This window comes from Coffea arabica, chromosome 6e, assembly GCF_036785885.1.
Source record: "Coffea arabica cultivar ET-39 chromosome 6e, Coffea Arabica ET-39 HiFi, whole genome shotgun sequence".
Classification (NCBI taxonomy): Eukaryota; Viridiplantae; Streptophyta; class Magnoliopsida; order Gentianales; family Rubiaceae; genus Coffea; species Coffea arabica.
In genome coordinates this window covers 22,139,641-22,158,184 of record NC_092321.1, presented here as the reverse complement: position 1 = coordinate 22,158,184, position 18,544 = coordinate 22,139,641, and the positions used below count along the sequence as shown (strand labels likewise).

Sequence of the window (18,544 nt, the reverse complement as noted above, 5' to 3'; positions counted from 1 at the left end):
TGGGTTTTATCCCACTGACTTCTTTTATTTTTGGCAGGGTTGGATTTTATCCCACTGATCGTTTTTAATTTCGTTGGCCTTGGGTTTTATCCCACCAACCTCGGCAGGTTCGGGTTTTATTCCACTGACCGTTTTTATTTTTGTTGGGTTTAGGTTTTATCCCACCAAACTCGGCAGACTCGAGTTTTATCCCACTGACCGTTTTTATTTCGTTGGGTTTGAGTGTTATCCCACCAATCTCGGCAGGCTCAGGTTTTATCCCGCTGACCGTTTTTATTTTGTTGAGCTTGCGTTTTATCCCACCAAACTCGGCAGGCTCGGGTTTTATCCCACTGACCGTTTTTATTTTGTTGGGTTTGGATTTTATCCCACCAACTTCAGTAAGCTCGGGTTTTATCCCACTGACCATTTTTATTTCGTTGGACTTGGGTTTTATCCCATCAATATCGGTAGGCTCGAGTTTTATTTCATTAACCGTTTTTATTTTGTTGGGTTTGGATTTTATTCCACCAATCTTGGCAGGGTCGGGTTTTATCCCACCGACCGTTTTATTTCGTTGGATTTGAGTTTTATCCATAGTTATTAAACTCGGTCCAGAGAGGAGACCGGCGAAGGAGGTGGGTCAACGGGTCACTGGTTCAACCGGTGGGTGAGTAGTTGAACCAGTGGGTAACTAAATATATTTAAATATTATATCCTATAAATTTTGATATGGGATATATGATATAAATTGTAATAAAAAATGTCATAACAAATATTCATTTAATTTAATTTGCTATAGAATATTTAATTCATATAAGAATCAACAAAACATAAATTTAATTAGTAATCCACCAAACTTCAAGTGTAAAATTTTATATGTTTACTGTAATTATCTAGGTTATTTACGAATTTTAAGTATAAAAAATTATTAAAAACAATATTTGTCTTTAAAATAAATTATGTAATGTGTTATTTTTTAAATCTATTTTTATAATTTATAGAATATAGGGGTCATAAGTTTTATTAAAAGATTCTAAATAAATTTATTTTGGAGAATTAAAAAAAATACAGATAAAATTAACAAAACGTTGATATAGCATAAGAATGACCATTAATCAACAAGTGACAAAATGGCCTGGTGGTGAGTATTTCATAAACAAGACCAAAGGCCTTGGGTTCGACTCCAAGCAAAGGCTTGGAAATACCTTTTTTCCTCAAAACCGATTGCCCCACAAAACCGGCCAGGTTTTCGGTTTAATCCGGCTGAACCGCCGGGTCGTTGAAAAGTCACCGGTTCACCTGCATAAATGATCTAATTAGAGAACCGGCCCAGTTTAATGGCCGGTTCACTGAGTTGACCGGTCGAACAGCCGGACCAGGCCGGGTTTAATAACTATGGTTTTATCCCACCAACCTTGGTAGGTTCGGGTTGTATCCTACTGACCTTGGACCAAGATTTTATCCCACGAATCTGTTATTCATTGACAATCAAATTTAATTTTTTGTTGGTGAGTCTCAGCGTCTGGCGCACACCCTTCTACCTCCTCTTTCTGAAAATCAAATTTAATTTTCTGCTGAAGTTTTGAGAGCTCAGACCTCTTCGACTTTGCAATGATCACAGATGGTCAATGCACTCGTTTCATTGTGGTTCACTGGTATTTGAACTACGTTTGAGCTGATTCTCGTGGCGGAATACGTAGGGAACTCTACATGAGTTCGGTCACTTATTTTATAATTTTATTTTATCTTTTTGTTCAATAGTTTAGTTAAGTGTTGGCTTGTTTATTTTAGTTCAGGTGCAGGTAGAAGAAGCAGGTGAGCATTTTGGTGTCTATGTCTTTATCTTGAGTTTTTTCGAAACTCTAGACAAAGAGAGACAAGCTGTAGACACCAAATTTTTACCAAATTTTGTCAAATTTTTATGTGATGAGTCATTTATTTTCTTTCATTTTAATGTATATTTTTCTCATTTTTTTGTAGGTTTATTTTAAGAAAAGAAAATCATGAAAAAGAAAAAAATCAATCAAAATCAAAATAAAAAAAAAGAAGATCAAAATAAAAAATCATGACTAACTTACACATTTTCATCATTTTCCCTACCAAATACACTTAACCCATTCCTACACTCAACTTTCTTCACCTTTCTTGTCATTTGGTAAAAAATCATCATTTTGACCAAACACATACACAAACTTCTTTTTTTCTCTCCAAATATTGACTCTCTCGGCTCTCTCTCAAAAGCAAGCCACAAAAGAAAAAAAAAAACTAACTCTCCACTCCCCAACTCTCCCTCTCGGCTCCTTCTTCTTTTTCTCCCAACATACTCCACAAATCAAACAAAAAGGGGAAACTAGCGGTCAGGCCTTGAGGTTTAGGAATTTCACCACAAAGCTCAAACGAGTGACTGCAATATTCTAGAGGTATTTCTTTCTTCTTTTTTTCAGTTTTGTTTTTCACATTAAATTCATATTTCGTTGCTTATTTTCTCCTGTTTTTGCTGCCTTGCATTGTTGTTGTTGTATTGTTAAAAATTTGGGAAATGGCATGAACCAGATTTTGGAAAAGAAAATGCTTCTTATATATGCATATTAACTGTTTGATAAAATGCCAAAATGGAAAACGAATTAAAAGCTGAACATTGTGCATGTTTTTTTTGTTAAAATAGATGACCATTTGACAGTGTAGGTCTGAAAATGTGTGGTTATTCAAAAATTTTGGAGTTTTGAGTGTTAAAAGTTTTTGAAGGTTTTTTTATTTTTGGACTGTTTTGGGTTAATTTTGTCATATTTGTTGTTGTTTTTATCAATTTTAGTTCATAGTTATGTTGTAAAAATCACAAGGAGTGTTGTGGTATAAATTTTATGTTTTTTTTTTGTGAAGATTTGAGTGTTAAAAATAAAAATAAAAACTGGATTGACTTTTGCTATTTTGACCACTTTGCTTTCCTTTTTCGTAAAAAAATAACTTTGAAAATGGAATTTACGCGAAAAATCGAGTGTGGGTATATTTTGAGAAATTTTGGCCACCGAAAAATTTGTCGGTGGTCGGCAGCTGTGTCGTCGGCAACTGCCATGGCCACCAACTGAAGCTTCTTCAGCTAGCCGAAGAGGAAGAAAAAGAAACGGATGGGAAGTGGAGGAAGAAGAAAGAAAAGAAAAGAAGAGAAATAAAAGAATGGGCTAATGTTTTTTATTCTGGTGGGCTGGTGGTACTTTTGGGTTGGGTTTTGAGCATGGATTTTGGTTTATTTCTTTTCGGGTTTCATTTGGGTTGAAGGGATTTGTGGCCCAGAAAATAAACAAAATTTGGCCTAGTGGCCTTGTTTCCTAAGAGACCAGAAATAGATTTGTACTTTAGCCCCTTATCTTTAGAGTAGTTTCATTGTGGCCCAGAATATTTTAAATTTCTTTCCATTAGGTCCTTAAATTAATTTCACTTTGATCCTCAAACTTTATCTTTCATTTAATTTTGACCCCTAAACTTTAGAAAAATTATATTTTTAACCCCAAAAGTTTTTTAATTTTTGCAATTTAGTCCCTAATGAATTTTGACTCTCTTTATTATGATTGTTTTTTTTCTTTAATAGCTAATTATGCTACTTTTGAATATATTTAACTTGTAATTTTTTAGATGTTCTTAAGTTTCTTTATATTTGACATATTAATGTGAATTTAGTATTTTTATCATTATTATTATTTCCAATTAAATTGGTGCCATGATTCTTTTGTTCATTTTGAGTATAAATAGGGTAATTTGACTCCATTTAGTCACTACTTCAAAAGGGAGGTACCCCCTATTATTATTATTATTCCAATGTCAATTACGTGCTCTTATGTGTTTATATATTTTTATTTGCTTTATTTATTTGATTTAATTTTAATTCAAAATTTCTTATATTTGTTTAGTTAATTTTTATAATTATTTGAGAGGCATTTAGATACCTCAAAAAAAAATGTAATAGATAGGATAATTAGATTTGTTTTATTATATTTTCCCATTTTTAGATTGTAATTGAGTCCCCTATTGTAATATACAGGGTAGATATGATTTTTTTTATTTTTTTATTTTAGATTGTAGTTAGGTCCCCCACTATAATAGGTAGATCATTGCGTGTTTATGTGGCTTATGTGTTATGTGCTTTATCCGCTTTTCTTAGAATTTTTGCATATAGATATTATGTTTATGTATTATGTGCTACGTGCTTTTACATGTTTATTTGTTTTAATCTATGCTTATCTGTCTTACTATATATTAAGAATGCATGACGTCTAGGACTGCAAACGAGCCGAGTCGAGTCGAGCTTTGAACTAATCGAGCCGAGTCTCGACTGAATTTTACCAAGCTCGAGCTCGAGCTCGAGCTCGACTCGAATCAAGTCGAGCCGAGCTCGAGCTCGAGCTCGAACTTGAAAAAAATAAAAAATAATTATTTTATTTTTAAAAAAATAAATAAAATATTATTTTTTTTCTTAATAAATAATAAATTATTAAGGATATATACGTAATTTTATTATGAAAATAAAAAATAAAAAAAATATATATATAATATACGTAATTTTATTATTAAATAAAAATAAAAATAAAAAATATATATATATACTCAAACTCGCGAGCCGGCTCGCGAGCTAACGAGCTTAATATTCTGAGCTCGACTCGATCTTGACTCGAGCCGCTCGCGAGCGGCTCAATTCGTTTGCAGCCCTAATGACGTCACCACACTAGTCCAACGCTAGTTGTGGCTTCTCCCTCTGCTTACTTGCTAGTCCAATGCTAGTAAGGATTTTTAGAAATGAGTTAGTCCAATGCTATACCCTTATGTTGTTCGTGCTTTAGATTTATTTTGTGTGATATTCATTTCATTTTCATGCATATTTTCATTTTTAGGATCGTTTTTCATTTGCATGATATTCCTTATTATATTATCCCCTATCCTCTATATGTGTTAATCATATCATTTAGAATTGCATCTCATTTAAGAAATTGTAGAATAAGTTAGTTCATTTGCTTGTTCATATTAGGAGAATTATTTTTTGAACATGGATATGGGTGATTATAACTCTTTAGTTTAAATACCCCATCAATTACTGTATAAGAAAATTATGTCACGAGTTTTTGTTTCCCACACCCATTATATTGCATTTCTATTCTTTGGTCACTTATATCTAGATATATAATTTAAGTTTCTTTTCTTTTCTTTTCTTTTAATTTCATCATTCGCATACTCGTAACTCTTTCGAGGAATTATTTTGGCCTTCGCAATCAATGCAATTGGTATCAATTAAACCCTTGAATGGATATTTTGTCCCTTTCGATATTTTATAAATTTAGATTTGTATCCATGTTGGAAACATCCAAATGTGATAAAATTAAGGGTTAGATTAGAAAAATTTTGACTAAATCTCGCAACTAGTTTAGACTAGGTTAAAAGGGTGCCTTAAGTTTGAGTTAATCAAACCTTTGCCTTCCCTTTTTTCAATCGTGACTTCCGAACCCATTTTCTCTTATTTTTCAAAGATCTGGAGTTGTCGAAAAGGGTTTTATTTTATTTTATTTTATTTTTGTCAAAAAAACACTTTTGGGTGATTTGGTACACCTAAACTCAATACCAAGTGGCAACTCCTCTTTTTTCTTAAAAACCCTTTTAGACTAAATTTTGGACCCAAATTGTCTTATTATTTAAAGTCCCATTTTAGGTCCTTTTTCACTTATTTTTAAATAAATCACATCTTTTGTAAATACTTTATTTCCATCACGAAAAATGGGGTGCGACAAACACACATCTTATTCACTGAAAATTACCTTGGTATTGAACAGCTTTGGGCCTGGGAGCGAATCCCACTTATTCGTCTTGATATACATTCTTGATATGAGGTTGGAGATTACCGAAGAGGTGGGAGATGGGCAGATGATCGTTTAGATTATGAGCCTCCTGGTCAGCCTGCGGTGTATTATCGAGAGCAGATAGGGTTGCTAAGAATGGATCGGGTATGTTATTATTTTGTGGATAATTATTATTTGCATTTCGCTGAATTTCTATTCAAGGCAATGAGGATTGAATATCTATTTTTCCTGTTCTATCAGTTCATCTGGATGCCATATAGTGGTGATATACTGCCATCTCTACCTGCATATTGCAGACGGGGAAAGCATATATGGCGAGCAAAGGTCCCTTTGATATTTTGACACATAGTTGAGTTTCATTGTCCAGATCGAGTGATGCGTCAGTTCGGCATGGTACAAAAAATTCTTGAACAAATTGACACTGATCATAAGGCTTTGCACCAACTTGGTCTAGCTGGATTTCTAGGAAGAAATTAGGCTCAGTTTCATAAGAGTTGGATAGGTTATTGGGATCGACGCTACGAAGCTGAGGTCCAGGGACATCCTACAAATACATTCAGACCTTTAGAAGAGTATCTCAGATGGTACCACCGCCACACCATCTTGTACATTACGTCTTCTATCCATCAGCAGACGCAGTCCGGGCACATGCTCTACGGAGTATTAGGACAACTTGAATATCTGGTAATTACTACTCCTACAATTTTCACTCCGTCAATATGTATGCTTTTTGCTAGCATTTCCTAGTCAATCTTGTACACTATATTAATTTGTCTATTTTCTTTATATCAGATGGATACCATGCAGTGCATTGGACATCAGTCGCATGAAGCCCTCAATCTTGATGACCCAGGACATGTTTTTCACCCGCGTCTTTTGACGATCGTGGATGGTGGTGCATTTGGGTCTATGCAGCACCTTCAACAATACGATCGTATGAAAGTTGGTGATTGGGACCCATTTAAGACCCAAACACAGTCTCAACATGTTCCCTATGAGAGGCCAATTGGACATGTCCCTCGTCAAGTTCGAGCATCTACCAGCGGAGTTAGACGACACAAGCATGGCTTGCATGATGAGGACGAAAACGAAGCAGAGCATCGTGGCCCTGAAGTGGACCCTCAAAATTGCACTAGGCCGACCGGTACACATTTTTCTACATCACTACATACACTGATTTCGACTTTGCCACAATTTACACAATTGCCACACTTTCCTGTTTATGGTACACAATTCACTCCTTTCCCACACGTACCTACGTTTGGTTCACCATTGACGCCTTCGCCCGTACCTGCATTTGGTTCACCATTCACGCCTTTGCCGCATATACCTATATTTGGGTACGATGCCACTACATCAGGGGGTTCCTTACGTGCAGACCTTAGCCAAATATATGATTTGATTGGTGCTACGGGAGGTGGTTCTACTACTGTAGATCTTAAGGATTATTGCACTCTTGGTCAGACTATGTTCATGCCTACTCAAACCCTCTTGGTCAGACTCTTGGTTCCTTACGTGCAGACCTTAGCCAAATATATGATTTGATTGGTGCTACGGGAGGTGGTTCTACTACTGTAGATCTTAAGGATTATTGCACTCTTGGTCAGACTATGTTCATGCCTACTCAAACCCAACCAATAGGCATGTCAGGACATGCTGTTCCAGGAAATTTTCACGACTATCGTTCCAAAGACACTAATGATAGTGATGGGACAGCTGAGTCAACAGGCGAGGATACCCTTGTCTCTGATAACGCAGATGAAGATTATGGCCCATCTACTACTGTTCCACAAGTTCCTGCGCTAGTTATCGGAGACGAGTGCAACGTAATCGTCAGAGAAGGCCTGCTACTAGATATTGTTGTCCCCTGACGATACCTCAGGAGAAGGATAAGGTCAAGGCTAAGGGTAAAGGCAAGAAAACTGTGAGGCATTGATATTATTTTGTCTTCGACGATGTTTTATATCTCATCCATTTAATGCATTTCACATGACAATTAATTTAATTTGGTTGTCTACTTTTTCTGTTTAATCCAATCACTTTCAATTTGAATAACGTTAAACATTTTCAAAATAGATAAGTACAAGTTATTTTATTAAACCCTATAATTGGATAGAAGGGTCCCTATAGGATAATACCTATAAAACAAATAACTACTAGTTGTTTTACAGCTATTTTAATTGATTAAATTATTTAAACTAATTATCGTATACCAAATAATGACACGCAAATAATTCTTCATTTCTACAAATATGTTATTAATCTTTTTATATGATTACATTTTATATGAAAATTTAAATATATAATTCGTAATTCGTATTATAATTTTCATTTTTTGACACAATTACGGTTCCTTTAACATTCTGTGTGCATTATACATAATAAAGTTAAAATTAACAAATCATAATAATATTAAGCAATACTTTCATCCATTACGCAATCACTTAAACTTAAATCATATTATTAAATCATTTTCTATATTTAACAAATCATAATAGTTACGCATGTTATATAACTTAAGCTTGCTAAAATGGTAAACATTAATTCTTTAAGAAACCCCTAAATCCTTTAACAAATGGATCAAATTTTTTAAACTTAGTCTCCTTTAAAATGCTAAAATTCTTGCGAGCCCAATGTTTGTTTTTAAAATTTTGTCAAACTGTATGCATTGTTTTTAAAAATTTTGATTTTAAATAATTTTTACAGAAAATTTTTTGCCGAATTCCCAATTCAATTGTACAAAGATTTTTTTTTTTTTAAAAAAAGCATTTCTAAATCGCCTGGCTGAAGGATTTTTTATAAAAAAAATTCTAAATTATCTGACTGTCGGTCCTACATGGCGCGACGGCCAGGAAGATTTTTTTTAAAAAAATTCTAACCTCTCTGGTCGTCGATCCTACATGGCTCGACAGTCAGAGTCGCGACGGTCAGAAAATTTCTGACATCTCTGACTATCGCTCCTCCATGGTGCGACGGCCAGAAGGACTTTTAAAAAAAAAAAAAAATTTGCTAACCGTCGCGCCACATAGGAGCGATAGGCATAGATTGATACCAGGCAGCCAAGGATCCATATTTGACCAAACTTTTTGTCAACTATTAATATTCTAATCAATTAGCCAAAAGTCCGAAAGCTCCATTTATTTTTTGAGACATATTTGGACTTGTTAAAACACGACTCATAGAATTCGATCGACGCCCGAACTACTATGGCAGAAGCATAGGAAATGATTATAGATGAGAATGAACAGAGAAAAGATTAAATGCGAACTTTTGTAACAATTGAAAAGGAGCTTATAATGTTTTATCTGATGGCTTTCTTTGAAACCAATTGAACATTATTTCAGCAATATAAATCAATTGAAAAGAAATCTGTTTCCATGTTTGAGAAATCTTTTTGATGTTTGTTTCCTATAGCCTAGGAAACGTAAATATGTTCAGATATAACCTGCTGTACCTCATGCAAGTTTACAGAGAAAATCAATTTTTTTTAATTTTTTTAATTTGGTGATTGTTACTGCGGTGGCAGAAGATTATAGACCCATCTTGACATTTGGATCCTCATTGCCCAGAATAATAGTGGGCCGTTTTTTTTCAATAGATACATAAGATCTCCAAAAATAAGTCACACTTAATCTGCATGATAACTGGCACTCCTAAAGCCCAAAAAAGGGTTTATAGTCATTTTTTGCTGCATGTCGACTATTTTTTATCTGCTCGAAAATAATTGTGGCTCTGTCACAAAAAAAAATTACAATCAACTAAAGCTACTTTTTGGTAGATTTTCTGTCTTAGGTTTTTTGGGTATTTAAAAATCCAAATCCTATATGCAAAAGCAAATAAGAATACCAAAAACCTAATTATTAAAATCAGAATCTATAATCAGATGAAATAATTTACTAGAACATGCTCCGGAAACTTTCATTATATTGAGTTTTAACAGATGAAAACACACACACACACACATGAATAAAGACACATCATGTAAAGATATAGTAGACATATATTCTAACTTTCTATATTCGTTATTTGTTTAAATAACGATAACAATATCAAGTAAACTCACATTGAGACATGAATAAAACGTAGAATGAACGAAAAACTTGTACATTATTAAGATTAGAAACTGAACGTCCTACTCATTTTTCTTTTAACCAAATTTTAAATTATGCTACCTGTAATTGAATAAATTGGTTGAAACTCTACTATCTTGACATACTTTATTGAACTACTACAAACCAATGAAATAGGATCATTTGTAGGAAAATCTATTTAAGTTTCGTTTATTGACTTCTAAATTCAAACCATGCCCCATCCTTCAATTTGAAATTTGTGTCATGCCCTTTTGTGGTTTAATTAAAATTTTTTCTAATATAGAAATAAATAATTTATAAATTTGACATCAGAGAAATGTGCCAAATACCAAGTAAAAATTTATGTAGGCCTTTTGCGCATTTTTGACAAATTATTATAAGGTACAATTTTTTCCCCACCGAGGGTCAACAGGAGCCATTGCTGCTATTTCCAGGGTTTCTTGGAATCAGCGTTTACCAATTTTTATATTGACGCAACTTGGTGAATATTTGTCTTTTCACTCAACCAACTGTTCAAACTAGAAATGTGAAAATAGTTAAGTATTAACCTTCCTTCAAAAGGGGGAAAAAAAAGAAAATAAGTAACAATAACAAAAAATGTAGAAGTGGGATGTCGGCAATGCCCTATTGGTACATGGAACCCACATCCTTTCGAAAGTCAACATAGCAGATTTGGAGGCCACGTCATTAGTTGATACAAGTATATCCAACTAAATTTGGTACATAATAATGTAATATATCAATCTCTCTCCCAATCTCACCCTGCTAATGATCAAAAGTAACAATCAGGAAGATTTAATCAAGAAATGAACTTGTTTTAGGTAAGTTAGGCCATGAAATGGGATTTAAAATCCCTCTTTGAATTGTAGGTCTGGAGTTTAAATATCGCGTCCTACATTAAAAAAATTAATATCTTTTTAATCTAGATGAGTCTATCTTCTTTCTAATTCCTTGTACAATGTAATTGGAGTCTCCTTCCCTATAGAATAAATTTTGTCGGTTGATGAAAAAAAGGAAGATTTAACCAAGAAAAGTTGTGAGCAAGGCTTAGCACAAATGGCTAAATTAAAGCACATATCTTTTTCAAACACTACATCATTGTTTAATAACTGCAATTTGTTGCTGGTACATCTCATACCCTATGCCTCACCCTTCTCACAGATACCTAAATTCATGTACTAAGATAACCCAAAAGTATTCATGGCATTAGGAGCCACTCATTAGGGATGAATGATGATATAGTCATGTCAGACGGATGGTTAACCACCACTTCATGCATCTATAAGTCTATAAACACCCCACATTACGTACCAAATTAGGCAACTAATCTCTTCATTTTTGTCACTAGCTTGCTTGGCTTCACCACTTCCCCCCCCCCCCCCCCCCCCCCCTTACTACTTTCTCTTTTATTGGCTTAAGTATTAAAATGGCTCTAAAACTACTACCTCATTTCTCCTCTTTTTTGTCTTATTTTTGCAAGATCGTGTGATTTGGACCTTTTCTGTATTGATACTCAACATTAACGATGTAAAAAAGTGCAGAGAGAAGAGGACTCAAAGTAGATGTAACTAACTAAAGAACCATAAGTTGAGGTCCCGTGAACTATTTTGTTTCTTCCACTACCAGAAGTTAGGGTTTTACATCCATTTCAAAGAACATGGTTTGGTTTTTCTTTCTTTTTCAAAATTTGAAATTTGTTGCAAGTGAATAGCTGATTAAGGTCTAACTGAAGTAGAGACTTAAGGTCCATTGACTTAATTATGATGGTTCAATTGACTACATAAGTTTTAAGACCTTGATATTCAAAGAAATGGTTCAGATGAAAGTTGAATGTTGAAGCTATCCCATTTTCCTTGATTATCCGTCACTCGTATGTGAATGTGTGAACATAATACTCTAAAGGACGAAAGAAAAATGGTCAAAAAGTTATTGCAATCCATTATTGTCTTTTGAATGCATATGCTCGAACAATTTTTCTTTTTCTGCTACTATTTGGCTGTATCTGAAAATAGTGGGGACAATAATGCTAGAAAAAGAATGATCCAATACTAATCTGAAGATGCTATTTAATTTGAAAAAGTTAAACACAAAGAAGAATTGATTACAGCTAACCAGTCAAAGATAAAGGTAGCCGCATTTTGCTGTCTTCATAAACAATTTGCATCTACTCATGAACAATACCACTTCCAAGTGACCATTAAGCCATCTAATCAATATTTTTTTTAAAAAAATTAATATTTAAAATATTCAAATTACAGGGAGCATCTTGTACCAAAATATTAGTTTCACTTCATTTCTTCTGTATCTTTTATATGAGCACTTAAATGCTACTTCTATTAGTTAAAGCGATTATTCTTTTTTTTCCTCCTTTTTCTTAGGTTTATTTTCTTTTTTATTGTAATTGTTTCATTTTTTATTCCCGCCAGTGATTGTGCACTGTACCATTTTAACATGTATGAGATAATTTCATTAATTACCCAAATATGAATTGTAATAATTAAGGTAATAAATATATATTCTGAGAAAATTAAGATCTTCAAATATTCTAGATAAAATATATGAATTTGTTGCCTTTCAAAAGATAGGATAATATCCATGAAATAAGTAAATGCTGAACAACTACATTGATGTCAATAATGCTTCATAACTTTAAATTGATAGTGGAGTATATTGAAAGCCAAAACTCAGTGATAAAATAAATGTTTTCATTAGTGTCAAAAAATAAATCTTTTAAAAAGTATCTAAAAATGGAAAAAAAAAACAAGAGAGGAATCATATTCTGAGAAGCAAGTTGGAAGAATAATTCAAAACTGATGGCAACAAAATGGGAAACCTATAGTTGAAATCAAGTTTTCCCTATTAAAAATTGAACTGCTACTACTTTTGTTCATAGCAAATGTCGACCCAACAAAACTAGCCCATATGCTGCTGGGTCAAGTTGAGCTAAGATGTTGATCCAACTAAACTAAAAAAAGAAAAAAATTTGCAAACGGACAATATAAGGCAAGAAGAACCATGAAAAAAAACAGAAAGAAAGAAATAAGGTAAGAAGAGGGGCAGTTTTATCAACCACTATCCATAAATTGATTAGAAAAAATAGTCCAATTTCAATTTTGAAAGTTTCTTCTTTTTTTTTTTCATTTTTTGTACTGTGAAGTGGTAATCGCTGGTGTGATGCAACTGGTCATGCGTATTAATATGAGTCCAAAAGTTAAGTGAATTTGTTAAAATATTATGGAGGAAATTTGACTTCTATGAAACTTCCACTTTGTGTCATCCGACCAAAAATACAAAGACTACTTAGAAGTTGGAATATTTCAATTTCTCAAAGTAAAGGCGATTCACAAGATTGAACTACTTTGACATCTTAATCTTTTATATAAGGACGTAAATAAAAGTTTCGATCAGCATGTTTTTATTGAAGGGTGCTCAAAAAAATTGCTTTACTTGTACTATCACAAACTTTGAATATGTTACCTCACAAAAGTATATCAAAACCAAAGGATGTATTCATTGACTTTATGCTAGACTCTTCTCACAGCATCTGTTAATATGAAAATTAATGAGCTAGAAAAGACTGTTTATTCTTGGTGGAAGAGGGCTGGGACATTAATGTGACAATCCAAAATTAGGTTTACTTTTTTTTTGGGGGGGGGGGGGGGTGTAAGGAGAGAGACATATGAACTTGAAATACCATTGAACTTTGTGCAAAATGTAGTTGTCACTCATGTTAACGAGAGATAATGAAATGCATTTTCTGCATGTTAGCAGCAAAGATAAAACATGCATTACAATAGTGACAAAGATCATGACATCCCATCTTGTTTCTTTATTATTTTTTTCTGCATAGCATTTTGATGTGTGACACAAGTCAGTATCCGAAGATGAATTAGGAGCTCAAAAATGAGCAGGACCATGAGGCTTAGCTAAGCCAAACATGTGATCATGTTTTTTAGTTGGAATTCCTTTTCTATCATTAATTAACCTAGACAGCAAGGATTTTTATCCCTCAACCACTCCAAAAAAAAAAAAGGACAATAGGTTCAATGTTGCCAAGGATAATTGCTGAGCTTAAAAAGGTTGGTGCATCAAGGCCGCCAAAGCACCAGTTGTCATGGCATCTGGCATCCATTGTCGGAATTTTATAATTTTTGGCACTTGGGGATTCCTTTTTATAGTAGAATAAGGATACTGTTAAAGAAGATTGTCTATAAGTCCTTCCATCACCTTCAAAGGTCAATTTCATATAATGCATGCATATATTTTGGTCATCAGTCATATTTCAGAATAATTCTATATACGCAATTGATGATGCCAACTAGTACAAGTTTTCTTATACTGTGCATGCTAAAAATTTTGTTGTTTGTCACCTAAAATGGAAATGGTGGATTTGTCCCCCTCTATTTTTATATGTCCATCTCATTTTTCTGTTAATTTTGTTAATTTATGCAAGGCAGGAAAATAATCGTTAGAATTTTGATTGTGTTGAGGAAAAAAAGAAAAATGGAAACGGATAAGAAAAATTAAAAAGAAAAAGAAAAAGAAAAACAGAAGGGGCACTTTTGTCTCTTAAGGTTTAAAATGGAGTAAAATGAAATGGAATTAAAGGGGGCAAAGTGATACAAGTGTGTAAATATTCTTTTTTTGGGGGGGGGGGGGAGGGAAGATGGATTTTGGGGGGTCAAGTGTAATTTATCCAAATGGAAATGCTTACTAATTTTTATTTGTTTGAAGGGCTCATGTATTTGTTAAATACTTGTTAAACATGCTATCTCCAATGGGTAGGTGACCAAATTGATAGACGGCAAAAAATTTGCAAGTATTAACCAACTTCCATATCCAGAAATTTTGGGCTATTTTCAAAACCATGTAACAAGGATAAGAAGAACAGATGTTGATTAGTCATCTTTGTGTTTTTTTTAAGGTCGCATCACTTTGATGAAAGACCACAATTCATAGCACTTTCAACATTATTTGATTGCGTGATCTTTCAACAAATTGATTTGAGCTTTATGCGTATACTTTTTCTTTTGTTCATAATATGGCACACTAGCATTGTTTCCACGAGTACAAGACCATGGAATTATTTTATTTTTACTACAAAAATGTTGATGATTTTGGAGACTTGTGGATAAGAATAGAAGATGGTGATGTCTCTTATCCCTTGCTGTCTGATTGAGACGAAGTGACAGCTTCTTTTTAGGGTTCAATTCAAAAAAGACAATTGTAATAATTAAGCACACCACTAGCGTAATAAATTCTTATAAAAAAGAATTCCTCCAAATTTGAAGGTGATATAATCTATGTTATTTATAATATTGGTTAAAAAAAGGTTTAAGAGGTGCAAGGACCCAATACCAAATTTAGGACAGCCAATTGGCCCTTCAGTGAGTGGTCTAGTGTATGATATTGTAACTATAGATACAATCCCATATCCATATTCTTGATTTTAAAGTTAATATGCGTATGCATTTTCCCCTAAAATTAGATTTTCTATTTGTTTCACTGTATCAAGAAGAATTGGTCAGTAAACTGATGAAACCAAAATATGAATAATCTCCCATTTTTATGTTTTGGTTCAGTACCATAGATGATCTGATCAATTTGTACTTGAGTAATCAAAATAATGCCTAAATTCCCATAGCGATAATTGTGTCTAGAGTTATTTTTATTTCTTTAGTATAGACACTGGACCTACAGGCAGGAAAAAGCCTAATCTGATTTTTTTCCAATTTTTTTCACTAAAATATGGAAAGAGGTTTTTGACTAGAAATAGCAACGTTGGGGGTGCTTTCATGAACATCAAACTATTCACTTGGTGACAATTTAGAAAGCAATTTATCTATTTCTTTGGCCATAGCTCTTAGGGTGCGTTTGATAAAATTAAAATTTGAAAACTGAAATCTAAAATCTAAAATTTGAATCCATTAAATTATTGAATTGTTAAGTACTAAATATGATACACTTGAGTGCATATCACATTCAGTAATAAGTGAATAGCTCATCACTTATTTTTTTGGAGTAAGTTTTGCTTAGAAAATTCAGTGTCACTTAATTATTTTAGATGTTCAATTTTTTGTCATCAAACGCATTTCAACATGTTAAGATCCGAATTCATTAAATTTAAGTGTTGAATTGGGTTATCAAACAGGGCATTAGTAAATCAATACTTTTCCATCTAACATCCTTGCAAGCGTATCATGACAATAATGGATTATAAATCCATAACGGTCACCATATACGTGAATGTGCTTAATCGTAAGATAGATTTACATATGTATTTGGCTTGGATTTTTCATCAAGATATCTTGTTTTTATTTACTTTTTAATAATCTTGATAAGGGAATCTGTTATTTCTTCCTATCATTTTGAGAACGAAGGTAATTGTTCTAAACTTTTTATTAAACATCATAACACCTTATTAAAATGAACAACTTTGGCGTATAAATGTTGTGAATGTTGGTGTTTCATTCGTTACAAATATGGCAGACTTGATGAAGCATCAAATTTTAACTTTTTCAAACAGTAAAGAGCAAGAGTGTAGTCTTGCAATCTGTCTGACTACTACAATTTTTCTTGTTCAGGGCCTCCAGGCATTATTTTCATATACTTTGACATAAAAGAATGTGCAGATTTTTCTGTGCCAATTTGTTAAATATAAATTATTGTCACTATCTTTTGATGGTTAGCACTGTACCAAAGTCTTGATCACGCTATAAGGCAATAGCCAACAAACTAACCATTGTAGATGAGGGAGATACAACATGGCTTTACCGTGGTTTTTAAAAATGCCAATAAACTATTTCTACTCTCATTTTCTTCCCCTTCTTGTAATCTTGCTTACTAGAAGATTTACAAATTAATTAACATAAACAGTACCTAATTTCGTAATTAAATAACTAATGGTAACCAAACAGAACGGGAAATAAAATTGACAAATCCACTAATCACTCTTGTCTAGGGATGGCAATGGGGGCGGGTGCCCGCGGGCGCCCGCCCCGCGGGGGGCTCTCGGGGCGGGGGGGAATTTTTTCCCCCCGCTTAGAAATGGGGCGGGGGGCGGGGGAGTATGCCCCCGCCCCATCCCCCGCCCCCGCCACCCGCAAAACAAAAAATATATATATATAAATATATATATAATTATATATAATATGTAAGTTAATTAGTTATAAACTTATGATAATGATATTATTAGTTAGATGTATTATATAATGTACATTAGTTTATGTAATATAATTGATACATGTCTACTAATATTATGAATAATTATACATGTCTACTAATAGAATTTATTAATTAGTTATACTAAATTTACTAATACATTTATACTAAATTTCTAATTACACTTAATAGAATAACACTTTTTTCTCAAAAAAAAGCACAAACACAATAATGAATTAGTGATTGCATTTGTACTAAAAGTGAAAACTTGACTATTTTAGTTATATTTATTTCATCATATTGGATTGTATTCAAATAACTTCTGTTTGATTGTTTTTATGAGTTTCAATTGTAAAATTACAATGAATAATAATTTGGTGATGTGTTGATATTTTAGTACTTGATTATTTATTAAAATTTAATTATAATAAAATTATATTGCCCCCGCGGGGGAAGCGGGGCAAGGCGGGGCGGGGGCGGGGCGGGGCGGGGGGAGCGGGAGGCGGGGGACGGGGCGGGGGACGGGGGATGCCATCCCTAGTCTTGTCTCTTTAGTCTGCATCACATGTCAAGTCCCTTTTATTATTGCTTCCTTGCAAGAAAAACAACCAACAATAAGAGCACAAATATTCGTAAAGATTTCAAATATGGCAAAATTTGTAATCTGATTATTTTGAGAGTATGGACGGTGAAGTGACATCTGTTGTATCATGTAAGATATTTGCTTGATCAAGTGTTGATAAAATGTGATAGAAATTAAACCTCCATGAGCAAGAAATAAGTAGGAACTTGTCGTTCTAAAATGTGTTGCTCCATGGTCTCCAGCTTATCCCCATCTTTTTCCTTTTTCTTTTTCGAGTCAATATTGACAAAAAAATTAAATTTAGGTTGTCATACACTTCCAATTGATGTGAAACCAAAATATATGACTTGCCAACTGAATATGTACCTTTAAAGAAAATGTTGAAAGTACGATGAAGATAAAGATAACAATTCCTGTGGACCTTTTGTTTCTGTCGTTCATGAATATGATTCTTGAAGGCACAGAAAATTTTTCTTGTACCCAGGACTAAAGACAAGTTTTCCTTTCCACGAGGCACCAGGCTTAGGACTTAGGCAAGAAGCTGTAAAGTTATGAAATTTTCTTTTTCTTCTAAGTCGAAAAGTATAGAATGGCAATACAATAGCGGAGAAAATGGATATTAATATCTACATAAATGTTTAATGAATATTATTCATCTTGTACTTTTTTTTAGTAACTTCACATACGTAATATCATGATAATGGCAAAAACAGATTTATTTTTCTAGTCTGATTCTTGCTCCAAATTTGATGTATTTAACTTAATGAATTTAAGAGGCAGATTTGTTTTTCTAGTATAGTTTTATAAATTTCTTAAGGATTCCCATAAAAAGATTCCAATTCTCAGAGGCGCAAGTTACGTTGTTAGTACTAAATAAATACTACAAT

General features: G+C 33.3%; 1 protein-coding gene across 1 annotated transcript; it reads left to right on the top strand.

The window, feature by feature from the left end:
- Positions 1 to 2,113: 2,113 nt before the first annotated feature.
- LOC140010027 (uncharacterized) lies at positions 2,114 to 7,846 on the top strand. The gene is made up of 4 exons (XM_072056403.1): positions 2,114 to 2,402; positions 5,796 to 5,966; positions 6,063 to 6,506; positions 6,615 to 7,846. Exons 3-4 carry the CDS (start codon positions 6,471 to 6,473, stop codon positions 7,365 to 7,367), a joined length of 789 nt encoding a protein of 262 aa, XP_071912504.1. The 5' UTR covers positions 2,114 to 2,402; positions 5,796 to 5,966; positions 6,063 to 6,470; the 3' UTR covers positions 7,368 to 7,846.
- The last annotated feature ends 10,698 nt before the right edge of the window (positions 7,847 to 18,544 follow it).